At 45.1% G+C, this 21,964-nt stretch overlaps 1 protein-coding gene across 1 annotated transcript in view; it reads left to right on the forward strand.

Annotated features, from left to right (window-relative positions):
- Positions 1-21,964, forward strand: part of PREP (prolyl endopeptidase) — a 115,968-nt gene that overhangs the window by 70,213 nt on the left and 23,791 nt on the right. Inside the window, exon 10 of the mRNA XM_036095859.2 lies at positions 3,030-3,133. Within this exon, the coding sequence (XP_035951752.2) occupies positions 3,030-3,133 (104 nt within the window). The remainder of the gene's footprint in view (positions 1-3,029; positions 3,134-21,964) is intronic.

The following is a 21,964-nucleotide window of genomic DNA, read 5'->3' on the forward strand; positions in this document are numbered from 1 at the left end:
CACATTCGTAATCACCCAGAGTCCCTAGTTTACATTATGGTTGACCCTTGCTGTTGTACATTTTGTGGGTTTGGACAAATGTATAATGACATGTATCCATCATTATAGTATCCTATAGAATATTTTCACTGCCCTAAAAATCCTCTGTGCTCCCCCATTCACCCCTCCCCAACCCCCCAACCCCTGGCAACCACTGATCTGTTTACTGTTTCCCCAGTTTCGTCTTTTTCCAGAATGTTACATGGTTGGAATCATATAGTATGTGGACTTTTCAGATTGGCTTCTTTCACTTAGTACTAGGCATTTAAGTTTCCTCCATATCTTTTCGTGGGCTCAATAGCTTATTGCTTTTAGCCCTGAGTAATATCCCATTGTCTGGATGTACCAAGGTTTATTTACACATTCATCTTCTGAAGGACATCTTGGAAGCTTCCCAGTTTTAGCAGTTATGAATAAAGCTGCTATAAACATCCGTGTGCAGATTTTTGTGTGGACATAACTTTTCAACTCCTTTGTGTAAATACCAAGGAGTGCAAACATTTTTAAGATTTGTTTTAGTTTCCATTTATGTTTTTTTTCTTTTAATAACATTAAAACCCACCCTGTACGGGTGGGTGTATATGGGTCATCTTTTAGAAAAAAGTTCTTTTGCCTTCTCTGTACATACCCAGTTTTTTAAATCCTTTGATTTTTTCTTTCACAGTTTCTCCCAGAGTTTCCCCTTCCTCTTAACTCCCACTCCCATTTCTTTTACCTCCTTACATTTATTTTAGATAACTGGGAATATATGAGCTGATCGTCCCTGCCTCCTTCCTGTTACTACAATGGCTTTGTTAAACCACTGATTTCATCAGGAGACCTGTCTCCTCAAGTCCAGGCACCTCCTCTGGCCTTAAGGGACTTCCATAACCCAGTTCTCTCTTTCACCCCTAAACGTGGAAATTCATTTCCTAGAGATCACCTAACCAGTCCTCCAGTTTATGATTCTAAGATGTCGTCTCCAAATCCCTTGGACTTACCAAGCCAAACCAGACAGGACACAAACATCATTAGATAATAGGGATTCACATTACGTGAATGTGCAGTAGGCTCATCTAGGCTAACCCAGATGGATCTGTAAAGAGAAAGTATTGATCAAACTTAAGCCCTGGTACGTTCAGGTTTAACCCAGCCTCCTCCACGGTGCCACTTCTGCGCAGGACAGAAGAGTAGAAGTCAGGTTCTTGGCACCCTTTCTCTGAACAGTAGCCAGCCCCTGTTTCCTACTTATTTCATTCTGCTGTTACAGGATGTGATGTCTTAGTTTTTCCAGATAAACAGGCATTTAGAGTACATTTCCTATTCATTGTGTTTCACAGAGGAATTTGTATTCTAGTACTTTGGTGACTTGTGTAAGGTCATGGACCCAGCACCTGTCAGAGGTGGGAGTCCTGGCTGCCCGGTCCTTTGTCATTCACTGTGGTGCAGGCTGCAGTGGTCCCAGGGTGAGTCAGGGTGGCACATGCTTGGTCTGCAGTCTTTTTTGTTAGTTGTTTGGTGGTTCAGGCTTGGTTTTGTTTGTTTGTTTTTAAGGATTCAGATTTTTTTGTGTGTTTTGAGGAAGGGGGGCAAGTACATACTGATCAAGAAGCTTTTCAAAAATTAACATATCTCTGAAAATAGCCTCACCCTCAAGATTACATTCATCTAGACAAGGACAATATTCAGTATATTTGGTACATTAGAATGTATGCCCCCCCCAAAAAAAAATGTATGCCCAGAGTGTAGTTTGCAACTACTTGATCTATAAAGACATATTTCAACAGATACCCAAGTATGACTTAAACTAGGAAAGCCAATACTTTGGTCATGTTACTTATCTTCTGTCGATATTAATCAGACTTCCTGTTATAGTACCTTAAAATAATTTGTCTGTAAGCGTGAGACTTGCGATGACATTCATAGGGATCAGCAGTCATGCTATTAATGAATGTAAACGTATTATCCTTTGCCATTGGGGGTGCAGAGTATTGTTTCCCATCTCTTAATGAAATACATGCACAGAGGAGTTGAGAAGAAAGCAAGCCACCATTATACGTGATCAGTCAATTTGAATGTACCCTGTGGGAGTACTGTTTGGTTTCTAGTTTTCCAGGAAGTATTGGGATCACTAAATCGATTTTTCATATATTTGACAGCATATGTTTAAAGTATCGTGTGGGAGGGTTGTTTCCACACCAGCCACTCTGGATGACTAATTCTGTTTCGTAAACCACCCCAGTGTGGTTGTTTCCAAATAGCAACGACTCATCTTACTTATTGTTTCTTTGATTGAGTTCTTAAGTGTTAGAGTGTAATAGCATTAAATTCAGGAAATGGAATTTTAATTAGTGATTAAATAAGCTGGCATTCTTGATGTATATTCATTAATTTGTGTGGTGCACAGTTAATGGGATAATCAAAATTTTAAAAGCAACTCTAAAATGGTACCTGATCATCTCGGGTCCCTGATTGCTGTCCACACATGTATCCACAGATAGGGGGGTGTCAGGTATCTGGAGCCCCAGAGTTCCCATCAAGAGACCCTGACTGGCTGTTGACTTTGGGCAAATCGTTTGAGTTTTTCATTGTACTCACCTTGCAGGTGAAACGGCCCTACATGAAGTTTCCCATCTTCTTTGACCTGCACTCCTAAGCGACCTGGCATAGGGAAGACCTGTTAAGTTTCCACTGTGACGTTTTTCTGCCTCTTCTCATACTCACAGAAGGCTATGGAATCTTCTAAAACGTCCTCGCAGATTACGGTTGTAAAATTGAAGGCCGCATGTGGTGGCGATGATGAGTGAACACTTACCTAGCACCCCACGCACCGGACTGTTCTAAGTACTTGTGGTGCAGTGACCCTTACTCGGCAGCAGAGAATACCTCGGTCCCTCACTGATGCTCCTCTCTTGCTACTCATGGGGTCCGGTTGTGCCTTGTGATCCTCGTGCCCCCCCGACCCCCCCAGTGAGTTTGTGGACTAACCCAGGACTTCTGCTTCCTTCTAGGTATCATTTATCACTGTGACCTCACCAAAGAGGAGCTGGAGCCACGAGTCTTCCGAGAGGTTACTGTGAAAGGGATCGATGCTTCTGATTACCAGACAGTCCAGGTATGGAGCATTTACAAGAGTCAGCAAACCTGGCTTCCAGGCCGGGCCGTCCTCACCCTAGTGGGTCAGGAGCCGGGGAGGGAGTGCTCGGGAGTACGGACCACAGGTGTTGTCCCGGGCACGGAGCATCGTTCCGCCCTCCTAGAGCATGCAGCTTCTGCTCGCATAGCTGCTGCTCTCCACGGGAAGCTGGAGCCCCCGTGCGGGGGTCTTCCTGCAGGAGCTGCCAAGGCAACACCATTTGTCTGCTTGCCTGAGAATTGGCTAGCCCAGGTCTTGGGGTGTCTCAAGTAACAACGTGGATCTGCTCTATACAAAGTCTTGACGCGAGCGCTGCCAGTCTGTCTTTTCTGCCTGACGGTCACAGGTGCCTGTGCCTGGCTCAGCCGAGGCGCTCCGTAAAGTACTAGAGCGAATGACTTAACTGATTGTCACGGCGCCACAAGCTCCGTCTCTGGCCACCCGTCCTTTCAGGTTAAGAATCTCCATTTTTGTTTTTCCAGCTCCCCGAAGGCATTAAGTCTTCCAGAAACTGAATCACTTATTGATTGAGGATGTAGCATGTCTGTTTCCTTTGCAATGGAAGGTCACCTGTGAGGTACCAGGTGTTTACCAGGCCTTTCCTACCTGGACGGCTGGACCACACAGACCACAGATTAGGAATCCGAACTCTGGGAAGGAAGTGTAGAACACAGAGCTGGATGCTCCCAAGGATGTTTCTGTGAAACCAGGGCATTACTTTAGCTTATTGAGTTACCCTTCACCTGTCTAGAAACAGTCAAGATGATGGGCTAGATCTAGATCGTAAGTAAAGTGTTGTTTACAGAGACCCATGGTGGGAAGGATCTGGCCCAGGGCTGCAGCCTGTCACCCCTTGTTCTAGATCAGGAGTTGGCAAGCGGGCCTCTGGTTTTGTGGGAGAACAGCCATGCCCATCTGTTTACATAGTGTTGGTGCATTAATAGGGTGGGTGCAGCAGGCCTATATGGCCCACTAAGTCTAAACTACTTAGTATTTGGCCCTCTAAGAAAAAGTTTACTGATCCCTGGTCTATATTAAAAAGTACTTCTAAAATCCAAATGTTCTCAGTAGGTGCACAGGGCGTTTGTCACTTCAGGCTCTGTCAGGCCTGAAATGTGCATATACTCATTGGGTGACACTGGGTGGAGTCACTTAACCTTTCTTTTTTTTTAAGATTTTATTTATTTATTTATTTGAGAGAGCACAAGCAGGGCGAGTGGCAGGCAGAGGGAGAAGCAGACTCCCTGCTGAGCAGGGAGCCCGACGCGGGGCTCGATCCCAGGACCCTAGGATCATGACCTGAGCCGAAGGCAGACGCTTAACCAACTGAGCCACCCAGGTGTCCCTCACTTAACTTTTCTACTGCAAGTTTTTTTAGCTGTAATATAGAGATGGTATTCATTTTTACAGAATTCCAGTAGGGTTGTATGACATGATGTATATTAAGTGTCTGGCACATAGAATACAATCCATTTTTTCAGTCAATATTAGAAATAAATATAACAGACTATTAGTCTTCTGTATCTATTTTGGCTTGCTGCTGCATTCATTTTCAAGGTGAGCTGTTGCCTGGAGAGAGATCCTGTGGGAGCCAGTAGCCCGTCTGGCGCTTACATGGTTCGCTAATTCACCCTAGTCTTGTATTAGACATTAAAAATCATTTTTAGGCTATCGTTCTTTGCCATTATCCCTTTTCTCCATGTATTGAAAATTTGTCCTTACCAGATGTCACATGTGACCTCCCCAGGACCTATGTCTAGTCAGCAACCCCGGGGCCAGGGTGTGCACATACACACCATCGCCTCCCCCATCGGCAATGCCAGGGATGCCCAAGCAGCACCCACTGACTTCCCTCTTTCACCCTCAAGGGTGCAGCCTTGGCTGCCCTAGAATTGGGCGGTCACCCAGGAGAGACCCCCTGTCATCGCCTCATCTCTACTATGCAGCCCCTCAGCTCTATTTAAAAAACACATTATTGTCTTCTCCTTGCCAGCTTCCCACAAATAATGAGTGCTCAAGTCTGCAGTTACCTTTGGGGTTCAGGTGAGGGAGAGGCACCTGTAATAATGCCAGGGAGGCAGCTGCTTACAGGGAAGTAACTCTTCTCACGGCGAGGGCAGTTGGAGTTGTTTCTCCTGTCAAGTAGCTCTTCTTGTCCGTGCTGGTAATAGTAATATTCTTGATGGTGATACACAGAGAAACTAGTTACCAGCTAATATGTATTGTTTTCTTTTATAAATGAAAAGATAAAACATTACAGCTGAGCAAGTGCTTGGCGGAGTAGAAATCTCTCTGCCATGTAGGTCGCCTGACATCTCCCCATTTAGCCGGGGAAGAGACGAGCTGGGGTGATGCCAGTAGTCTGTATCATGGGACAACCCAGCTCCTCTGTGCCTGGCTCCCTGCTTCACAAAGAAAACTTCCCCCAAAACAACCTTTTGTTTCTACCACTGCAGTAGGGAAGAAAAAAGGGAGAAAGATGATAAATATTTAAAAGGGTAGTAACTGGACAGAACACACTGCATCCCACATCTCAGTGCACTGCTCCTCATTTCCGGATTTTAGAAAGTGGAGCTATGCCTGTGGACAGAGTAGATGTATAATGCCTACAGGAGTTTCTCTCTATTGATCATACACGTCAGACGTCTTGTAGTGAGTTAACAAAACAGAATTCTTTCATCGTTTACAGGTGCCTTTGAAATGCTCTTTGATACCACAACACCATAGACTTATGTCACTTAAACTCCATTGTGCAGTGGTTTAGAGTCACGTGTATCAGCAGAGCTTTGACGTGAAATGTGAGCGTGACAGATGTTCTCACATTTTGATTAGGCTCTCAGTGGTGTTGCCAACAATGACCTAACCATTGTAAAAGCAGGCCCTAGAGACGGATTTGTGCATGAATGGAAAATGTCATGATGGTGTGTAATAGAAACCACAGCATTTTGGGGGGGAAAAAGGATATTTTTGTTTTCAGTCACTTTAGGGTAATGTCACTTTTGATTCCTCTTGACCCTGGTGTTTATATTTATTCCATATGTGATTTAACAAGAAGATCCTCTGGACCATTTGCAATTCCTTCTTACATTTTGTGAGGAATGTTATCATTGGGAGCAAACACTGCAGCACAGATTATGCTGCATAGTTGGTCAATGCAATTAATGATGGTCGTGACCACGTACATCTACCTGGTGGGGTAGCTGCTAAGATAGACCAGGACAGGGAGAAAGAGAAGGTCAGAGAAACATGTGGCTAAATAAACGACAGAGGACTATTCTGTACTGTGTGCTGTACATTCACCCAGGACCCAGCGCATCTTGAATTTGGGCGGGGGGGAGGGGTGGGAGGTCTTGGAGGATATGGTGTCATATTTCGCTGGCAGACATAGAACAAAAATGTCCGTATAACCTTTACCCGTTCCTGACTGCAGCTGCGGGTGGAAAATTGATCTGTATCAGGAATATAATTTTTGAAAATCAGATCCTTGAAAAACTGTTCATTTCTCTTCCAGTCGGGGGGGAGGGGTGACATATAAAAATTTAGTTTTAGATAGGGTTATCAAATCTGCAGTTGACTAATCCTGTCTTCTTTATTTTTTCGTTGTGAATGACACGTCCACATAATATTGATTAGAACCTCTGCGCCCCTCTTTTTAAAAAGAAGCTGAAATACTGAACATTAGAAATTACATTCATAAAATAAGTTTGGTGATAAGTGATTTACCTGAAAAAAATCTGTCTACCTTTATAATCAGTAATGTGTTTCATTTTAAACAAACGTGAAGTAATAGGGACATGGTAGTTAAATTTAGTCTGTCAACAAGTATGACCTGACCTTCAGTGCCGCTGGTACTGTTTGAATACAGAGAATTTCTAGACACAAGGCATTGACCCTGGGAAATTTACAGTCAGACTGGAAAGTTGAGACGTACAGATCTGAAAGGTCAGACACCGCCAGGGTGTTCTGTGCGTGAGCAAGGGCAGGGTGCAGCCTTCAGTCAGAGCTGCGGTGTTGAAGACACAGGAGGGTGGGGGCTTCCGTAATCCCTAGCTCCCCATGAGACTCCTGGCCAGTTTTACCACCACCCTCGTTCAGAGACTGCCTCTGCCTTCTCGGGGCAGGTTAATTTCATAATTTCACCGCAAATTCAAGGAGGGAATCATGCCCTCAGTATCCCATGCAGTGGGCTTGCCTTTTGTCGTTAGTGGATGGGGTAATGTTTGCACTGTGGTGGAACGTGGCATGATACGTAGTGGAGCAAAGTACACTTTTTGGTTTCTCAGTACCTCATTTTTGTCCAGCCAGGCTGAGAGATTGGCTTTCTTTTCCTCCCCAAATGAAAAACAAAATTTATAGACGTGAAAAAGAACAGTGAACGGAGTGTACTGTGAATAAACTCCATTATCGACAGTTTCCACATTTCATAAAAGACAATAAATTGGAAGGAAGGTCCATCTTATGGGTGAAAGCAAACAATATAGTATGAAAATAGTAAGAATCATCTTGATTCCTGTTTTCTTATGCTTAGTAGGGACTTTGCTGAGGTTTACCTGTAGTAATGCATATGAAACACCAGGAACATCCCAAAGGTGGTTTGCTGGGTAACTGAAAAGAAATGTTAAAATTAAATAATTCTTTGGGTTTACTAAGATGCCTTGAGGTAGAGGGAGTGGGAATTTTTTTCTTTAATTTAGTGTAGGTTTTTCTAACCTTGGTGATAACTGGTTTGTGGTTGCTAGCATACACAGGCTTTGCCATTCAGAGAACGTGTTCTCAGAACATTAATTAGTCTTTTAACATTTGTTAACTTCTGTGCTGAGCGCATGGCACACCCAGTTTTTGAATATTGACTCATGCACATCCCCAGTGAGCTGACCATTGAATTGGTGGTGATGTTTTTCTGTGGCGCTGTGTTCTCGCAGGTACCAGTCAGAAACCTTCAGAAATGTTAGTGAAGAGTGACTGGGGGAACATTTTCAAAAAGAACTTTTTGAGGGGTCACTGTGCTTGCATATGATTAGAAAACTGCTTTAAGTTGTTCTTGATGATTTAGTGCCTGAGCATCCCAGTTACTTGAGATATTATGTTTCATAGCGGCATATTCTTGCATAAACAGATTCCCACCCTTCTTTAGAACTCTCTGTCGTGCAGGCATTCTAGATTGAGGGTATAACGTTTGTATTCAGAGGGTACATGTTTATGTCTCTTTCCCCTTTTGGTATCAGCTATGTTAAAATAATTTGACTGTAAAGGTTGTTAAAGAGTTGGTTTTTTTGTTGTCTTATAATAGAGAAATAAGTTATGGGGGCCCAAGTCAGTGCCATCCTCATACCACTGTATATAAATCCTTTTCCGTGTTTTAAAAAGGACATCACTTTGCGGCAACCTGCAAACATGTAACCCTTTTCCAGTAAAAATCACAAGGTGGCCTTGAGCGTTGAGCAGTCAGTCCCCTAATGAGAAGCCTGGGGAGGTCTCTTGAGCGTCCTGTGAGGCTTCACTGTGGCAGCGTGGCTGAGAGCCAGGCCTGTGCTGCCATGCTCGGAGCTTCTCTGAACTGTGCTGAGGAAATGGGTCTGCATGCAGATGGGGGCCAGGAAGAGCGCTGAACCCACCCTGGTGACTGAGAGCCTGAGGACGGCAGCCAGGAAAAAAGAAGCCCTATTTGCTTGGCTCTCCCGGGACACGGTGGTGACTCAGCAGCAGGCATATTTGCTCAGCTTATTTTGCTGAGATGTTAATGAGTTAACAGGTGTTGATTCTATTTGAATGGCTCAGATTCACTTCCTAGAAGGCCGTCTAGGTTTATTATTCTTTATTGTATTAGAGGCCCCAAATGTCAGAGATCAGGCTATGTGGAAACTCAGTACCATAGGTGACAACTATACTCACTGGAGATTTGTTCTTAGTACACACAAAATTTGTAATTTGTACATTACAAATTATATTACATTTGTTAATCTGAGCAGATTAACATTACATTACAATGTATCAGATATCTACAGATAATACTGAGCTTACTGTCATACGTAATAAAGCCACTTAAATAGATTCAAATTTTGTTTACCTTGTTCTAAGAGTCATGGCTTTTGAGATCCATAAAAAGTTGCAGGTTACTGAGCTTTGCTGATGTGCAGGTGGGTCGATTTCAGTTAACTGAAAACAATTCAGCTAACTGCTAACAGTTTTAGCTCCAGCTCCTTGCTAGAAAACTATCTTAGGAAGAGAATGTCCTATTTCATTATCATATAGAAAACAAAGTAGCAAGTAACTCCCTTCTTGTTATAACTGAATCAGTAGCATGGTATCATCTGAATAATGGTATGTGTACAAATGGTACTTATCTTTTGTCATTTTAATAATTTTTTTTTGTTTTTAAAAATGAATCTGAATCTTGAGGCGCCCAGGTGGCTCAGTTGGTTAAGCGCCCAACTCTTGGTTTTGGCTCAGGTCACGATCTCAGGGTCTTGGGATCGAGCCCCATATCAGATTCCATGCTCAGAGTGGAGTCTGCTTCTCCCTATCCCTTGGCCCCACCTCTCTCTCTCTTAAATAAAGGGATAAATCTTTAAAAAAATAAAAATGAATCTGAATCTCAAGGTATGTTATTCAGATTAGATTCAGCTGTGAGCAACAGGAAACATCAAAATAACCATGGCTTAAAGAAGAGAGACGTTTATTTCCCTCCCACAGAAAAGAAGCACAGGAGGAATCAGTCCAGGGCCGACTTGGTATCTAAGGTTCGAAGAATCCAAGCTCCTGCTCTCTTGCTGCTTCCTCACCCGTCGCTTCGGTTCCCAGTGTCTTTTCCTGGTCCTCCAACACTGCTGGCCATCCAGCCACATTATACCCACTTTCTAGCCGACAGGAAGGCAGCAGTAGGGAAGACGATGGAGGTGGGGGAGGGAAGGTGCATGCCAGCTATCTTAGAAGCATGTTTGCTAAAGGTGACATGTATTCTGTCTGCTTTCATCTTACTGGTGAAAAAGTACTCGTCTGGCCACACCTAGTGCAGTGAGGGTTAGAGATGTAGTTCCAGAAAAAAATGTGTGCAGCTAAAAATTTGGGCCTTTTTATGGAGGAAAAAGGGGAATAGACATTGGGGGACAACTAGCAACCTGTCACACAAGACAAAGCAGGACTTCAGCAAAAATTTTTGGTGTGGATGGGGCACCTGGGTGGCTCAGTTGGTTAAGCAACAGCCTTCGGCTCAGGTCATGATCCCAGGGTCCCGGGATTGAGCCTTGCGTCAGGCTCCCTGCTCAGCGGGAAGCCTGCTTCTCCCTCCCTCTCTCCCCACCCGTCCCACCCCCTCCCCCCCACTCGATCACTCACTCGCTCAAATAAATAAATAAATATCTAAAAAAAAATTTTTTTTTGGTGTGGACCCTGAGACCAGGGAATTCGGTACCTAAACCTCAGGATCAGGATTAGAAAAACAAAGACTGAAAAAGGTGAATATTCAAATATTATAATTACAGACAGTAGAAATCATGTACTACGAAGAAGCACCCTTTAAAAGAGGCTCTTCTCCCATGAAGAAAGACCTTTAATATTGCTTCCAGAACATGAGTATATGTATTTCTTGAATTTTGGTATTAACTTTAGCAGAAGTGTGATGCAAGGCAACATGGGACTCTGAGAATTAGAGTCAAGATGAAATGTAAGGGGTTATCTCGGGGAGGAAGAAGAAACCAGGTAAGCTAGGTCCACATGGCTCTCCAGACGTTCGACTCCGTGCTAGAGTCTTCTTGCCTGGGAAAGCCAACTCCCAACCACCCCTCCTGTGAAGGACGTGGACACGGGCCATCCTTGCAGGACCTGCTCATTAGAATGGAAGCATGGCATGCATCAGCCTTTGGGGAGGGGGTCAAGTCTCTAATTTCATAGCTGCCTCTTTGCTTGTTCCTAGGTGATCTATTCTTCCACTTCCCTATGTTTTTGGGCTGCGGACAAAGTTGTATGCTTTCCAGTTGCATATACATTAGGGTTCATATAGTTGAGACCTCTCATTTTACAAATGAGGAAACCAAAAATCAATGTGTTTGAACAAAGGTAACAGTGTAAAAGTAATTGACAGAACTCCACAGCTGTGCTAATCTGCACACTTTGTTATCAGGATGAATTATTTGCACTCTCCATAGCTCAGTTATTGTTTTTTTCACCTCTAAAATAAATTAGACTAAAAGCCTTCTAAGTTTCTATGCCTGCTTACCTTTAAAAATACGTTTCTGCATCATGTAAGTATCCAGCGATTACTTCGTGAATACTTGTAGAACCTGTTAAACAATAAAAATACTCTTTGTGAAAGGGGAAACACGAGGGGCCCAAAATACATTTTAAAAATTGCTTATAAATATTATGATTTATTTTAGTGTTCACTTCTAATCTCCTTGTTGCATGTTAATGAGATTCTCATTTCCTTATCCATTTGGTTAGATCATATATGATATATTCAGATACAAATACATACATACATTATATTTTAATCGGAGGAGTTTTATGTAAGTCTTAAATGTTGGTCCCTACACGGCAGCTTGAAACTCCACTTAAAAGTGAACTAAAACTTGAAGTGTTTATGGTTTTGCTTTTGTCATCTTATCTCTGCTGGACTTCCCCCAAGATCTTTTCTCAGGGGTTGGCACTAATACCAGTTCGGGTATCAGGTTGCTTCAAACTCAAATTCAGAAGAATATCCTTAGGTTTATTTTGGAAGTGCTAGCCCAAGACCTTGGCTTCTTGTGCAGTGAACCCGGAAAGACACTTTTATGCCCAAAGCAGGCGACCTTCTCAGTTGCTTTTTCTTAGACAAGTACACCCATTCCAGTGTCTGTCCATCATTTCTGCCTTCTTAATGGGTGAAGTTAGATTAAAAGTTAATAGGATTAGGTGGCGATCTAGAAACTGGAATCTGGAAATTGCTTAGATTTTCTCTGTATGGAGAAGGCTCAATAGGAGAGAGTTGAAGTAATTCTCCTGCTTTTCTGTGATAGTATCACCCCTAAACCCCAGGGGTACGTCTTAATGTAGGCTGCCACCTAGACAAGTGTTCTTTGGCTTCCTGCTCTGCTCTGTCTTCTCGGGCAGATGGGGAGAAGAGAACATAGGAGCTTAGTGTGGGCTCCCCACCTGCTACATAGTTCTTCCCTCCCCTCTCCTTTGCCTGCATTACGCTGATGGCCGATGGATGAGAGATGGAGTAAAAATAGACCTGGCGCTGCAGACATTCCATTATCTCCCTGGAGGAAAAACCATTACGGCCTAACTTCGTTGGTCTGTGAAGAAGGAAGGAAACATGTTCCATGTCCATAAGTATAACCTTTTGACTGGGGTCAAGTGTACCTTGACCTGGGCTTAGAGAAGTAGACTTGATCATTCTCTATTCATTCCCAGTGCTGACTCTATAAGTGTAAGTGGCAGATTAGAAATGTTGTAATAGTGATAAACATGATGGCAAAATACCGCCAGTTAGAAGGCATTGTGAGGGTACTAAACAGGGACACACACAGGTTCCTGGTCATTGTCTGAGTCAAGTGGGAGCTCCTTTCCCCAACTCTTGAGGCCCTCTTTCATCCAACCCCGCAAAAGTGCTGCCTCACTGCCCCAAGTCCCCACCCCAAATACACGGCATCGTCAAGGCTCAACTCCCAACCAAGTCCTTGCCCACCATGGGCAGACTTACCTCTGCCTGGCTCTCCTTCCTCCATGCTCCATCGTCGTACTGTTCGTTTTCTTTACCGCATTTTCTGAAATTCTGTACATTTTGAGTACTCAACCAAGTCCCAGCTTCTATAGAAGCTTCTCTTCTTGTTCCTGGCCTAGGAAACTCCGGCGAAAGCAAAAGACAGGGAAAGGGGATAGCGTGCTGTTACTTGGAAGTAGAGCATGGATGTGGGCACACCCTGCGCCAGGCTGCGTGCCCGTCGTTCTCAGTGCCTCTCCTCCTTTCGTCACACAGTCAGGACTCTCATGATTTCCATTCTCGAGGGGAAGAGGCTGTAGTGTAGGGAAGTTAGATGAGTTGTCCCTAATCACACGGTGGCATAGCTGGTGCTATCGGCCCTGAGGAGCTCGGCCGGCTTCTTCCCAGTTGTCCCAGTTCACCAGTTGAGTACCTGGAGGTAGGTGGTTCTAGGTCTTCACGTAGGAACTGATAGAAAATGCTGTGGCTTTATTAAGACCCTGGAGAAAGCTTCATCGCTCACCTTGGTTAATGTCTCAAAAGAAGGAAATGTACATCATGTACTCAAGCTGTATTGATAAATGCAGCCCATATAAATTCTTACACATTTAAAATCGTCTGCTAGTTGGTTCTGCTGAGTTAAGTCATAGCTGACCGACCTTGTGTCCTCCCTTGCCTCCAGCTGCGTTCGTCTACATGTGTATGTATATGAGTAGATACCATTATTAATATGCATGTAAACATATCTTTAAATGACTTAAATTGACTCTCAAACAGAAAACCATTTAGGCTGCAAGTAAAATCACTGTATGTGCTGCCTTCATCAGGACCCTGAAGCCTTCCATGTTTTGCATAGGATATAGCTAGTTCAGCTTCAAAGTTTAATGTGCATAGAGCTAATTTAAATATTTGGAAAAGATTAGAGAAGAGTATAAATACTCTAAACTGTGGCTGGTGCTTTGCTAGAGAATCTGCAGATTTGACTGTTGAAGTGCCGACTTTGAACCATTGCTCAGAATCTGCAGAGACAGGAGGGACCAAGGAGCGTGGCGGGGCATTGCCGGCACCACCTCTGCTCCCTGCCTAGGCTCCCACTCCTCCTCTAGTCCATGTACAGCTGCCGACAGGTGACTTCCTCACCTGCCATCAGAAATTGGTCAGCCTTGTTGCGGGGAGGTGGGATGGGGAAGAGAACCACTTTCATTCATCCAGTCTGTGTGTTTATTAAGAATTTACTCTGTACTGTGCATTGTGTTAAACAGTGACCCAGAGAGCTGTGGTCTTTGCCCTTATGAGGAGTCCAAGCAGAAAGAAAAACAACAACAACAACAAAAACCCCCCAAAAACACAAGTGAACAGAAAATAAGCATGAAGATTGCAAGATGGGAGAAGGGCCGTGAGTGAAATAAGTAGGGCCAGGAATGACAGTGTGAATTGAGTGGGCAACCAGAGTGCCCTTGCATTGTGTCAGTGGAAACATAAAGGCAATATGCAAGGGAACTAACCAAGTAGAAATGTGTTAGAGCAAAGACCCTGAGAACAAGGTGCTTGGCCTCAGAGAAGACCCGAGAGAGGACTGGTAAGAGAGAGGGAAGGCAGGACCTCATGGGTGTGTTGGGGTTTGTTAGGGATCCCAAGTGCAGTGGGAGTCCTTACAGGGTTTTATACTGGAATGGGACATGTTCTGGTTTAAGAAAACCATCTGCCATTTTGTGGAGAATAGATGGAAGGGGAAGATGCGGCTGTAGAGACTGCTAGAAGACATCTGTAGCATTAGACCAGGGAAGACGTAAGGTGGCCTAGACTACGGGAGAGACTGTGGACGTGAGGAAGAGTGGGTTTGGAAAATACCTGGAAGGTAGAATCAACAGGATGCACTCAGGGATTGCACGTGATGGGAAGAGGGGAAGGGATACATCAAGGATGACTCTGAGATTTGGAATCTGAGCAACTGGTACCACGTATCAAGTTGTTGGCAGTGGGTCGGGGAGGACATGTTTGGGAGGACGAATATTTTGGACGTGTCAAGTTTGTGCATGTTACATGGTCAGCCAGGTGACAATGTCACATATGGAGTTGGGTATTTGAGTCTCATGCTCAAAGGAGAGATCTGAGTTGGAGTTATAAGCATGGGCATCTTCAGTGTAAGTGTGTTGTTTAAATCTGGGGCAAGGACAGAATTACATGGAGTAGAGTGAGGGAGGGTCAGGACTGCACCCCGAGGAGCCCCACAGCCAGGGCTTAGCTGCTGGAGGAAGGGCCAGCAGGGGAGCCCCAGAAGCAGTAGCCAGGGAGGTACGAGAAAAGCCAGCAAACTGCAGACCAGGGGGGAGCAGGAGGTCAAGGGGAGGGTGTTAGAAGGAGGCAGCGGCGGACAGCACTCAGTGAGGTTGGTCAATAAGCAAAGAAGAAAAGTTCTCGGATTTGACGGGGTGTATTCCTTGGTGATCTTGACAAGAGCACTTTCAGGAGCAGGGGGGTCAGACTGGTGGCTGAACAGGGGATATTGAGGGAGAGGGGAGAAGACGTGTGGTTTCTTATGGGGGGGGGTGTGATTGAGGGATTGGGGGATTAGCTTTGCTTTTCATACATTGTTGTATTGCATTATTAGTCTAGTTAGCACAGTCTTGTGTTAATGCTATAATCTGAAAAGCTTATATTTTAAAACTTTTAAAAATTTCTTAAGAAAAAATAATCCTTGGTAGGCTGAGTATCTCTGTCTTTTAACAACTGTGGTTTGTCTTCCTACCCTCCCTTTCTTCCTCGTCCTTCAGATTACTTTTCAGATTTTTCATTTTCTTGCTGTAAAATACAGCTGTGCTAAGAAAACCAATCAATCCAAAAAATCAAATTTTAACTTCATAGAACATTTTACAGATGGAGGCTTCCATAGCTTTTGTGGCAGTGTGTTCAAGGTCAGGGAGGAGGGAGTTAGAGGAGAGGGAAGTGGGGAACCATGTGTGCAGACAGTCTTGAGAACTTGAATTGCATGAGGTGAGAGGGGTGTAGAAGGTCAACGGCCTGTCTTATGAAGGGGGGAGAAACCAGATTATTGTGGTGTGTTGATGGGTTGGCCAGTAGGAAGGAACCACCCCAGGAACCAAGTTCCTTGAGAAGGTGAGAGGGTCCCAAGCCCTGGTGGAAGGCATGGCTTTCATAGGAGGGACATTCCCTCCATTGTGTCAGGAAGGAAGCCAGCTCCTTATTTTCCTTCTGTGAGACCTCTAAGGGCCTGAATTCTCTATCTTCTTTTGTTTTGTTTTGTTTCATGTTTTTATTTAAATTCTAGTTAGTTTTTATGTAGTGTAGTATTGGTTTCAGGAGTAAAATATAGTGATTCATCATTTACATGTAACACCCAGTGCTCATCATCACAAGTGCCCTCCTTAATGCCCATCACCCATCTAGCCCATCCCCCACCCACCTCCTTCCATCAACCCTCAGTTCTCTATAGTTAAGAGTCTCTTATGGTTTGCCTCCCTCTCTGTTATCATCTTATTTTTCCATCTCTTCTCCTTTGTTCATCTGTTTGTTCTTAAATTCCACATGAGTGAAATCATATGGTGTTTGTCTTTCTCGGACTATTTCAGTTAGCATAATACCCTCTAGCTTCATCCACGTTGTTGCAAATGGCAAGATTTCATTCTTTTTGATGGCTGAGTAATAGTCCATTATGTGTATGTGTGTGTGTGTATGTGTACACCACATTTTCTTTATCTTCTTACCTACTGTTTTTTCCAAACAATTTTTGAGTTTTAACTAAAAATGAAGAAGTAGTTTTGAAATTTTGAAATATGTGCATTTTTTGTTATGTAAGTTTAAGGGCCAGAAGACTCTCAGATAGTGAGTGTGAGAAATTTTCTGCTTCTTATGAATGAGTTCCTTCTGAGTGCTCTTTTCTAGATCAGTCAGATGGGCTAGGCTATTGCAGTTAACAAGCACCGTCACAGTCTCAGAGGTTTGAAGTCAGAAAAGTTGACATTTTCTCCCTGTACACTATCTGTCGGACCTCCTCTGGGGCTCTGTCCAGGCCCTGCCTGAGGAGCCTCCCCGACCACGCACTGCCTGTCCCTGTGGCACAGAGTTCTAGAAAGCACATCCCATCCCATGGTGGCCTTCAGTCCTTCTGTCCAGAAGTGTCCCCTCCCTCCCCTGGCCACATGTCATTGGCCAACCCCATGTGATGGGGACAAACCAGCTTTAGAGTTGGCAGATGGTGATGGTCAGCCATCCTCCACGTGCTGGAAGGAGAGAGAACAGCGCCCGCTCCGATGACACCACATTTCCCTCCCCAGAGAAAGCAGGGGGGCTGTTGGGGGAGCACAGGGTTGCTTCTGCCCCGGGCCCCATCTCTGACATGTAGCACCTGAAATTCTATCAGTAGAAATCCATTTCATTTTTTTTAAGCTTTTGTTTTCCAAATATTTTCCTTAAAAATACAAGCAGCTCTAAAGAGCTTAGTAAGTCATTACCTTTTATTTTCTCCACAGGCATTTTTCTGGTGGACTCAAATCGTAGCAGAGTTTGTGTCCTGAACAGTGTTTTAAGTAACATGTATTTTCCTACTTTACCTCATAAAGAACATACAGCACTGCTCCGCCTGAGTTGCTGGTGACCGCGTGCGGCTCATGTCACAGGTCTGCGGCCGTCCGGCCTCTCGGAAGTCGCCCGAGCTCTCAGGCCTCCACCACGCCTCGGTGGACCTGTCTGGACGCAGGAACTTGCGTCGGGCCCCACCAGTCGGTCAGAGGAGGGCAGGAGGACGCTGCAGGCCGCACAAGTGACCCCTGGGCGGGCAGCACAGCCTAGCAGGCACTCCGCCGTCTCCCCGTGCACTCGCTCTGGCGCCTCCTCACCCCTGCAGGCCACCTCCCGCGCGCGCCCACCCGTGCGATCTGAGCTCTGGCTGTGCAGCTGCGTCCCCGCCATGACTGCTCTCTCCTCCACGGCCCCAGGCCAGCCTGAGCTATGGGGCCGGCAGCAGAAACTGGGGCTCTGCTCCACCACGGTACCCTCCCATCGGTGGAAGGATAGAGCTCGTCCCTCGTGGTGACCTGAGTCCCGCGATACCGAGATTTCGTGGTGGTGGCGGTGGCGCGGAATGATTGGCGTTACTCGCGACACGTTAGCCGACTTCCTGGCTGGGGTCAGTATCCGCAGGCGGACAGCCAGTTCTGAGATGTGTGGTCCAAAGGAAGAGACTGTTTGCTCTCGTTTCACAGGATAATGTGGCTTCTTAATAAATTGCCTATCCCTTATGATTACGGTTGTCTGCCGGTTGACCAGCCTCGAGTAATGCCACAGGCCTCCCCCAGGCTGGCCCCTGGCCCCTCCTGCCGGGCGCTGTGCCGCACTCACGCTGGCCGCCTCGCTCTCCCTCCCTCCCTGCTGCCTTCCTCTGCCTGGACCGCTCACCTCCACTCCTTCACTCACCTCCGCTGCGCTGACCAGAGCTCCCTTCTCTCCCTCCCGGGCCAGTTAGCAGCCCTTCCCCATCCCAGCTTCCCTTCTGTCTCTTCATTTGTTTATGTGATCCTCTGTCTTCCCTTCAGAAAGTGGCTTTCCCCACTGCTCTGTCCCCAGAGCCCAGAGCAGATCCATATAAATATCTGACAAATGAGTAAGAGAAGCCAGTCTGAAATTATCTAGTTATCACTGTCAAACCTATGCAAATGGATCATTCCCTTTCTGTAAAATTCCGAAAGGAGCCAGCTCCCTCTCCCCTCCAAAGGTAATTTCTATTCAAAACCAGCAAATAGTGTCAGAAAACGAATGTTTGTTACCGTCTGTACTTCTGTGGAGTTTTTGTGTGATCTAGTCTTTAAGTGTATTTCGGGTCATAGTCTGTGACCACACTATAGAAATGATCCCTGAAAGTATAGTCTTCATAGTCTGTGACCAAAGCAGGAAATAATCCTGCCCCTCCTTTTAGAGCATCAAAGTTAAATTTTTTTTTTTTAATATCTTCCTGGTACACATTTATTGTGTTGTTTTCTTGCAGGTGTCTGGGAAACTTATAGACAAGCTGAGCAATAAAAAAAAAAAAAAAAACAGTTCTACTAACGTGCAAATTTAGTTGACCAGGATTCCTTGCTACGTTTTATGAGAGTGTGTGACCATTTGGATTTTTTAATTAATGCTTTCAGACTTTGGAAACTTAATTCTCTCCCTTTGGCTTTTGGCTTTTCTCACAGGTTTTCTAAAGCAGCCTCTCATATTTCACATGCCACTTTCCCTTTCCTTCATCACTCCTCAATAGTTTATTGATTTGTACATACAGTTCTTTTCTTCATTGTTCATGTTTCTTATAACGTATTCCCTTGCTGTGTTTGTCTAAGCAAGGTCCCCAAAGTCCCAGTGCCTCACAGAGAGAAGCCGGGGGGATGCCTAAGGCAGTGATAGTTATAATACTAATTTAAATAAAATGGAATTTCTAAATGAGAAGATGGCATAAATAAATAAAAATAATTATTTCACAAACACTTATCAAGCTGCTACCTTGTAACCGGCAGTGCTGGGACTATAAGGATCGAGGATAGCATTTACTAGGGGAAATGATGCGATCAAACATTTGTAGCACTTGACGGTGGGAGAAACGATACAAAAGGTGATCCCAGGTCCTGTGAGAGCCCAGAGGAGGAGGAACGTCTAAGACTGTCCCTGGAGGGCTTCCAGGAAAGGAGCTTCGGGCAGACAGGGGAAGGTCACGGGAAGGAGGAGAGCTTGCGCAGAGGCATCCCTAGCACCAGGGCTGCACCCCACTGGCAGAAGATGAGCCTGGAGATGCAGACAGGTCAAACCGTAAGAGTCTGGTATGCACCCAAATAGGGTGAGATTTTATCCCCTGGACAGTGGGGAGCCCTTGAAAGGGACTGTGCTGGATACCTACGTGACATTTGCCAGGCGCTCAGAGAATTAGGGTCAGGAGTCAGGGAGAGTCATGAAGGCTGGCCGTGGTGGTGGTCATTGAGCACCTGGGCACAGACTGAAACCCCCAGGGGCGTGTACGGTGGGGGGAGGACCAAAGGGAGCGCTAACAGTTAAGGACTTGGGAGGTGGCCAGGAAAGCAGTAGACTGAAGAAGCTGTGAATGGAGCCCCTGAGCCCAGCCATCTGGGAGTGAGGAGTCTCCTTGCAGCCCTGGGCTTTGCCTGTTAATTACTAGGCAGCACAGATAGCACCGGAATTCACTAGATGGAAGTTTTTGTCCGCAGTGTGCTATTTTTGTGGCCAGCTTTTCTGCACACACCCCTGATGCTTCATATCATCAAATGTTCCCCATCCGCCGTCCTGAATGCCATCTATCATCAGAACAGCACGCTGTTCTTTTCCAGATCTTCCGTGAACATGAATCGATTATTCATCTGAAACATTCATTTTCCTTAGACTTTGATATTTCACTCCCTTAATGCCTTGATTACAAGTGATAATAAAAAGGTGTGTGTGTATGCATACTTAAAATTACACTATTTCCACATTTAAAGCATTTAAAAAAGAATAGGCAAGATCTCCCTTATCATGATAGCGCTGGGGTGAACAAGGTGGTGGGAGGCATTTCATAGTCATCAAAAAAGAAAAAAAGGTTATTACGGTTCCACTGGGAAGATTTTTGCTACTGTCATTCTACTGCACAAATAGGAAACCATTTCACACAGCCAGGCGTAGAATATAAATCGAAGAAGTTGTGCTCGTAGCTTTGCAGCAGGACTTCTGAACCTTGTGATTTGTGTTCATTTGCTCCCCTTCCTCTCTTCCAACCCCTGGTGAGTGGCCTCCAGTGGCTGGCTGTGATGCTCCTGGAAGCCTCTACTTGCGTGTCTCCCCATTGACCACCTCTCTGCAGCCCGCCTTCACCAGTGTGAGTCCACCTCTGGCTCCAGGTTCCCCAGCGGTGGGGAGTGAAACGCACTGTGGCGCTCACGAGCTCCCTAACGATTGTCATTGAAGCAACCTGAAATCCCATCTCAGATGGGTTTTTCCTGCCTCTGACTCTCCCAGGGGGTTATTTTGGTGATTTGCATTTGCCGTGTCCGAGAGACTCTAGGTAGAAGCAGATCAGTGTACTAGCAGCATTGGAGGTGTGCAAGAGAAACTCCCCGAAACGTCTTTAGGCCAGAGGATTTTACTTCCAGATTCCCCTTTTCAGTATTCCAGTCATTCATTTCTCCGTAGCGAAATGGTTTTTGTGTGCATCTGCTCCTCACAGTGTTTTGATGTGTCTCCCTTTCCCTTTGAATATACAAATGAAAAAATGGCAATTGGACAGTTGTGCCAGCTTCCTGGCTCGAGGGCTTCTGTCGGTGCTGCCCTCGATTCAGGGCCACTGTCGGCAGCACGTGGTTCTGTCCCAGCCCCCCTCCCCCCCACCAGGAGGTGCTTGATTGCACAAACACTGCTCTCCCTTCTCACTAACATCTGTCTCTCTTTCCTAGTCCAGCCTTTTAAGGCATGCAGAGCTACCAGCCCCAGATCCTTAAAGCTGTATGGTTGCTTCCCTTCTGTTACTGAACATTCTGGCCGGAGTTTGTCATGTCAACATTTCGCTTGTTAATTTTACTTTTCTAAGGCAGTAAAATAAGTGGTCCACCATAGTTTTGAGTTAATGAGAATTTGAAATGGATTTCAAGTATTCTTTCTGGGTTTTTATGACGCAGGTGCAATCTCATGCAGTAAATTACCATAACTAAACCGTTTCGGAGCCATAAAGCTCGTCTGCCATGGCATTGCTAAATTAATAGATTAACAGCTACACATAAAGAAAATATCAGATGTTAAATATTTTTCATTAGTAATAAGTTGGAAATTTGTGACCTTATACAGTCTCTTGAGTGCCTCAACCCGAGTTAATTTGTATTTTATTCCTTTTCAGCTTATAAGCATTTTGATGCCAGACTCTAGACTGCTTTATTTTATAGTTTTTTTTTTCAAAGCACTGCCACCCGAAATACTTTTTTGTTGTTTGATTGCAGCGTGGTGTCCAGTTTGAGTGTTTGTGCAGGGATCCAGACTTGTTTTCTACGTGCTCACTGTCTTCCAGGCACCGTGCTAGGTACAGAGGTATACAGAAACGTGACGGCACCATAGCCGTGAACAGGGGGTTCAGGAGGGGGCCTGGAGGGGGGCCGGGG

Source organism: Halichoerus grypus, chromosome 9, assembly GCF_964656455.1.
Source record: "Halichoerus grypus chromosome 9, mHalGry1.hap1.1, whole genome shotgun sequence".
In the NCBI taxonomy this organism is placed as follows: domain Eukaryota; kingdom Metazoa; phylum Chordata; class Mammalia; order Carnivora; family Phocidae; genus Halichoerus; species Halichoerus grypus.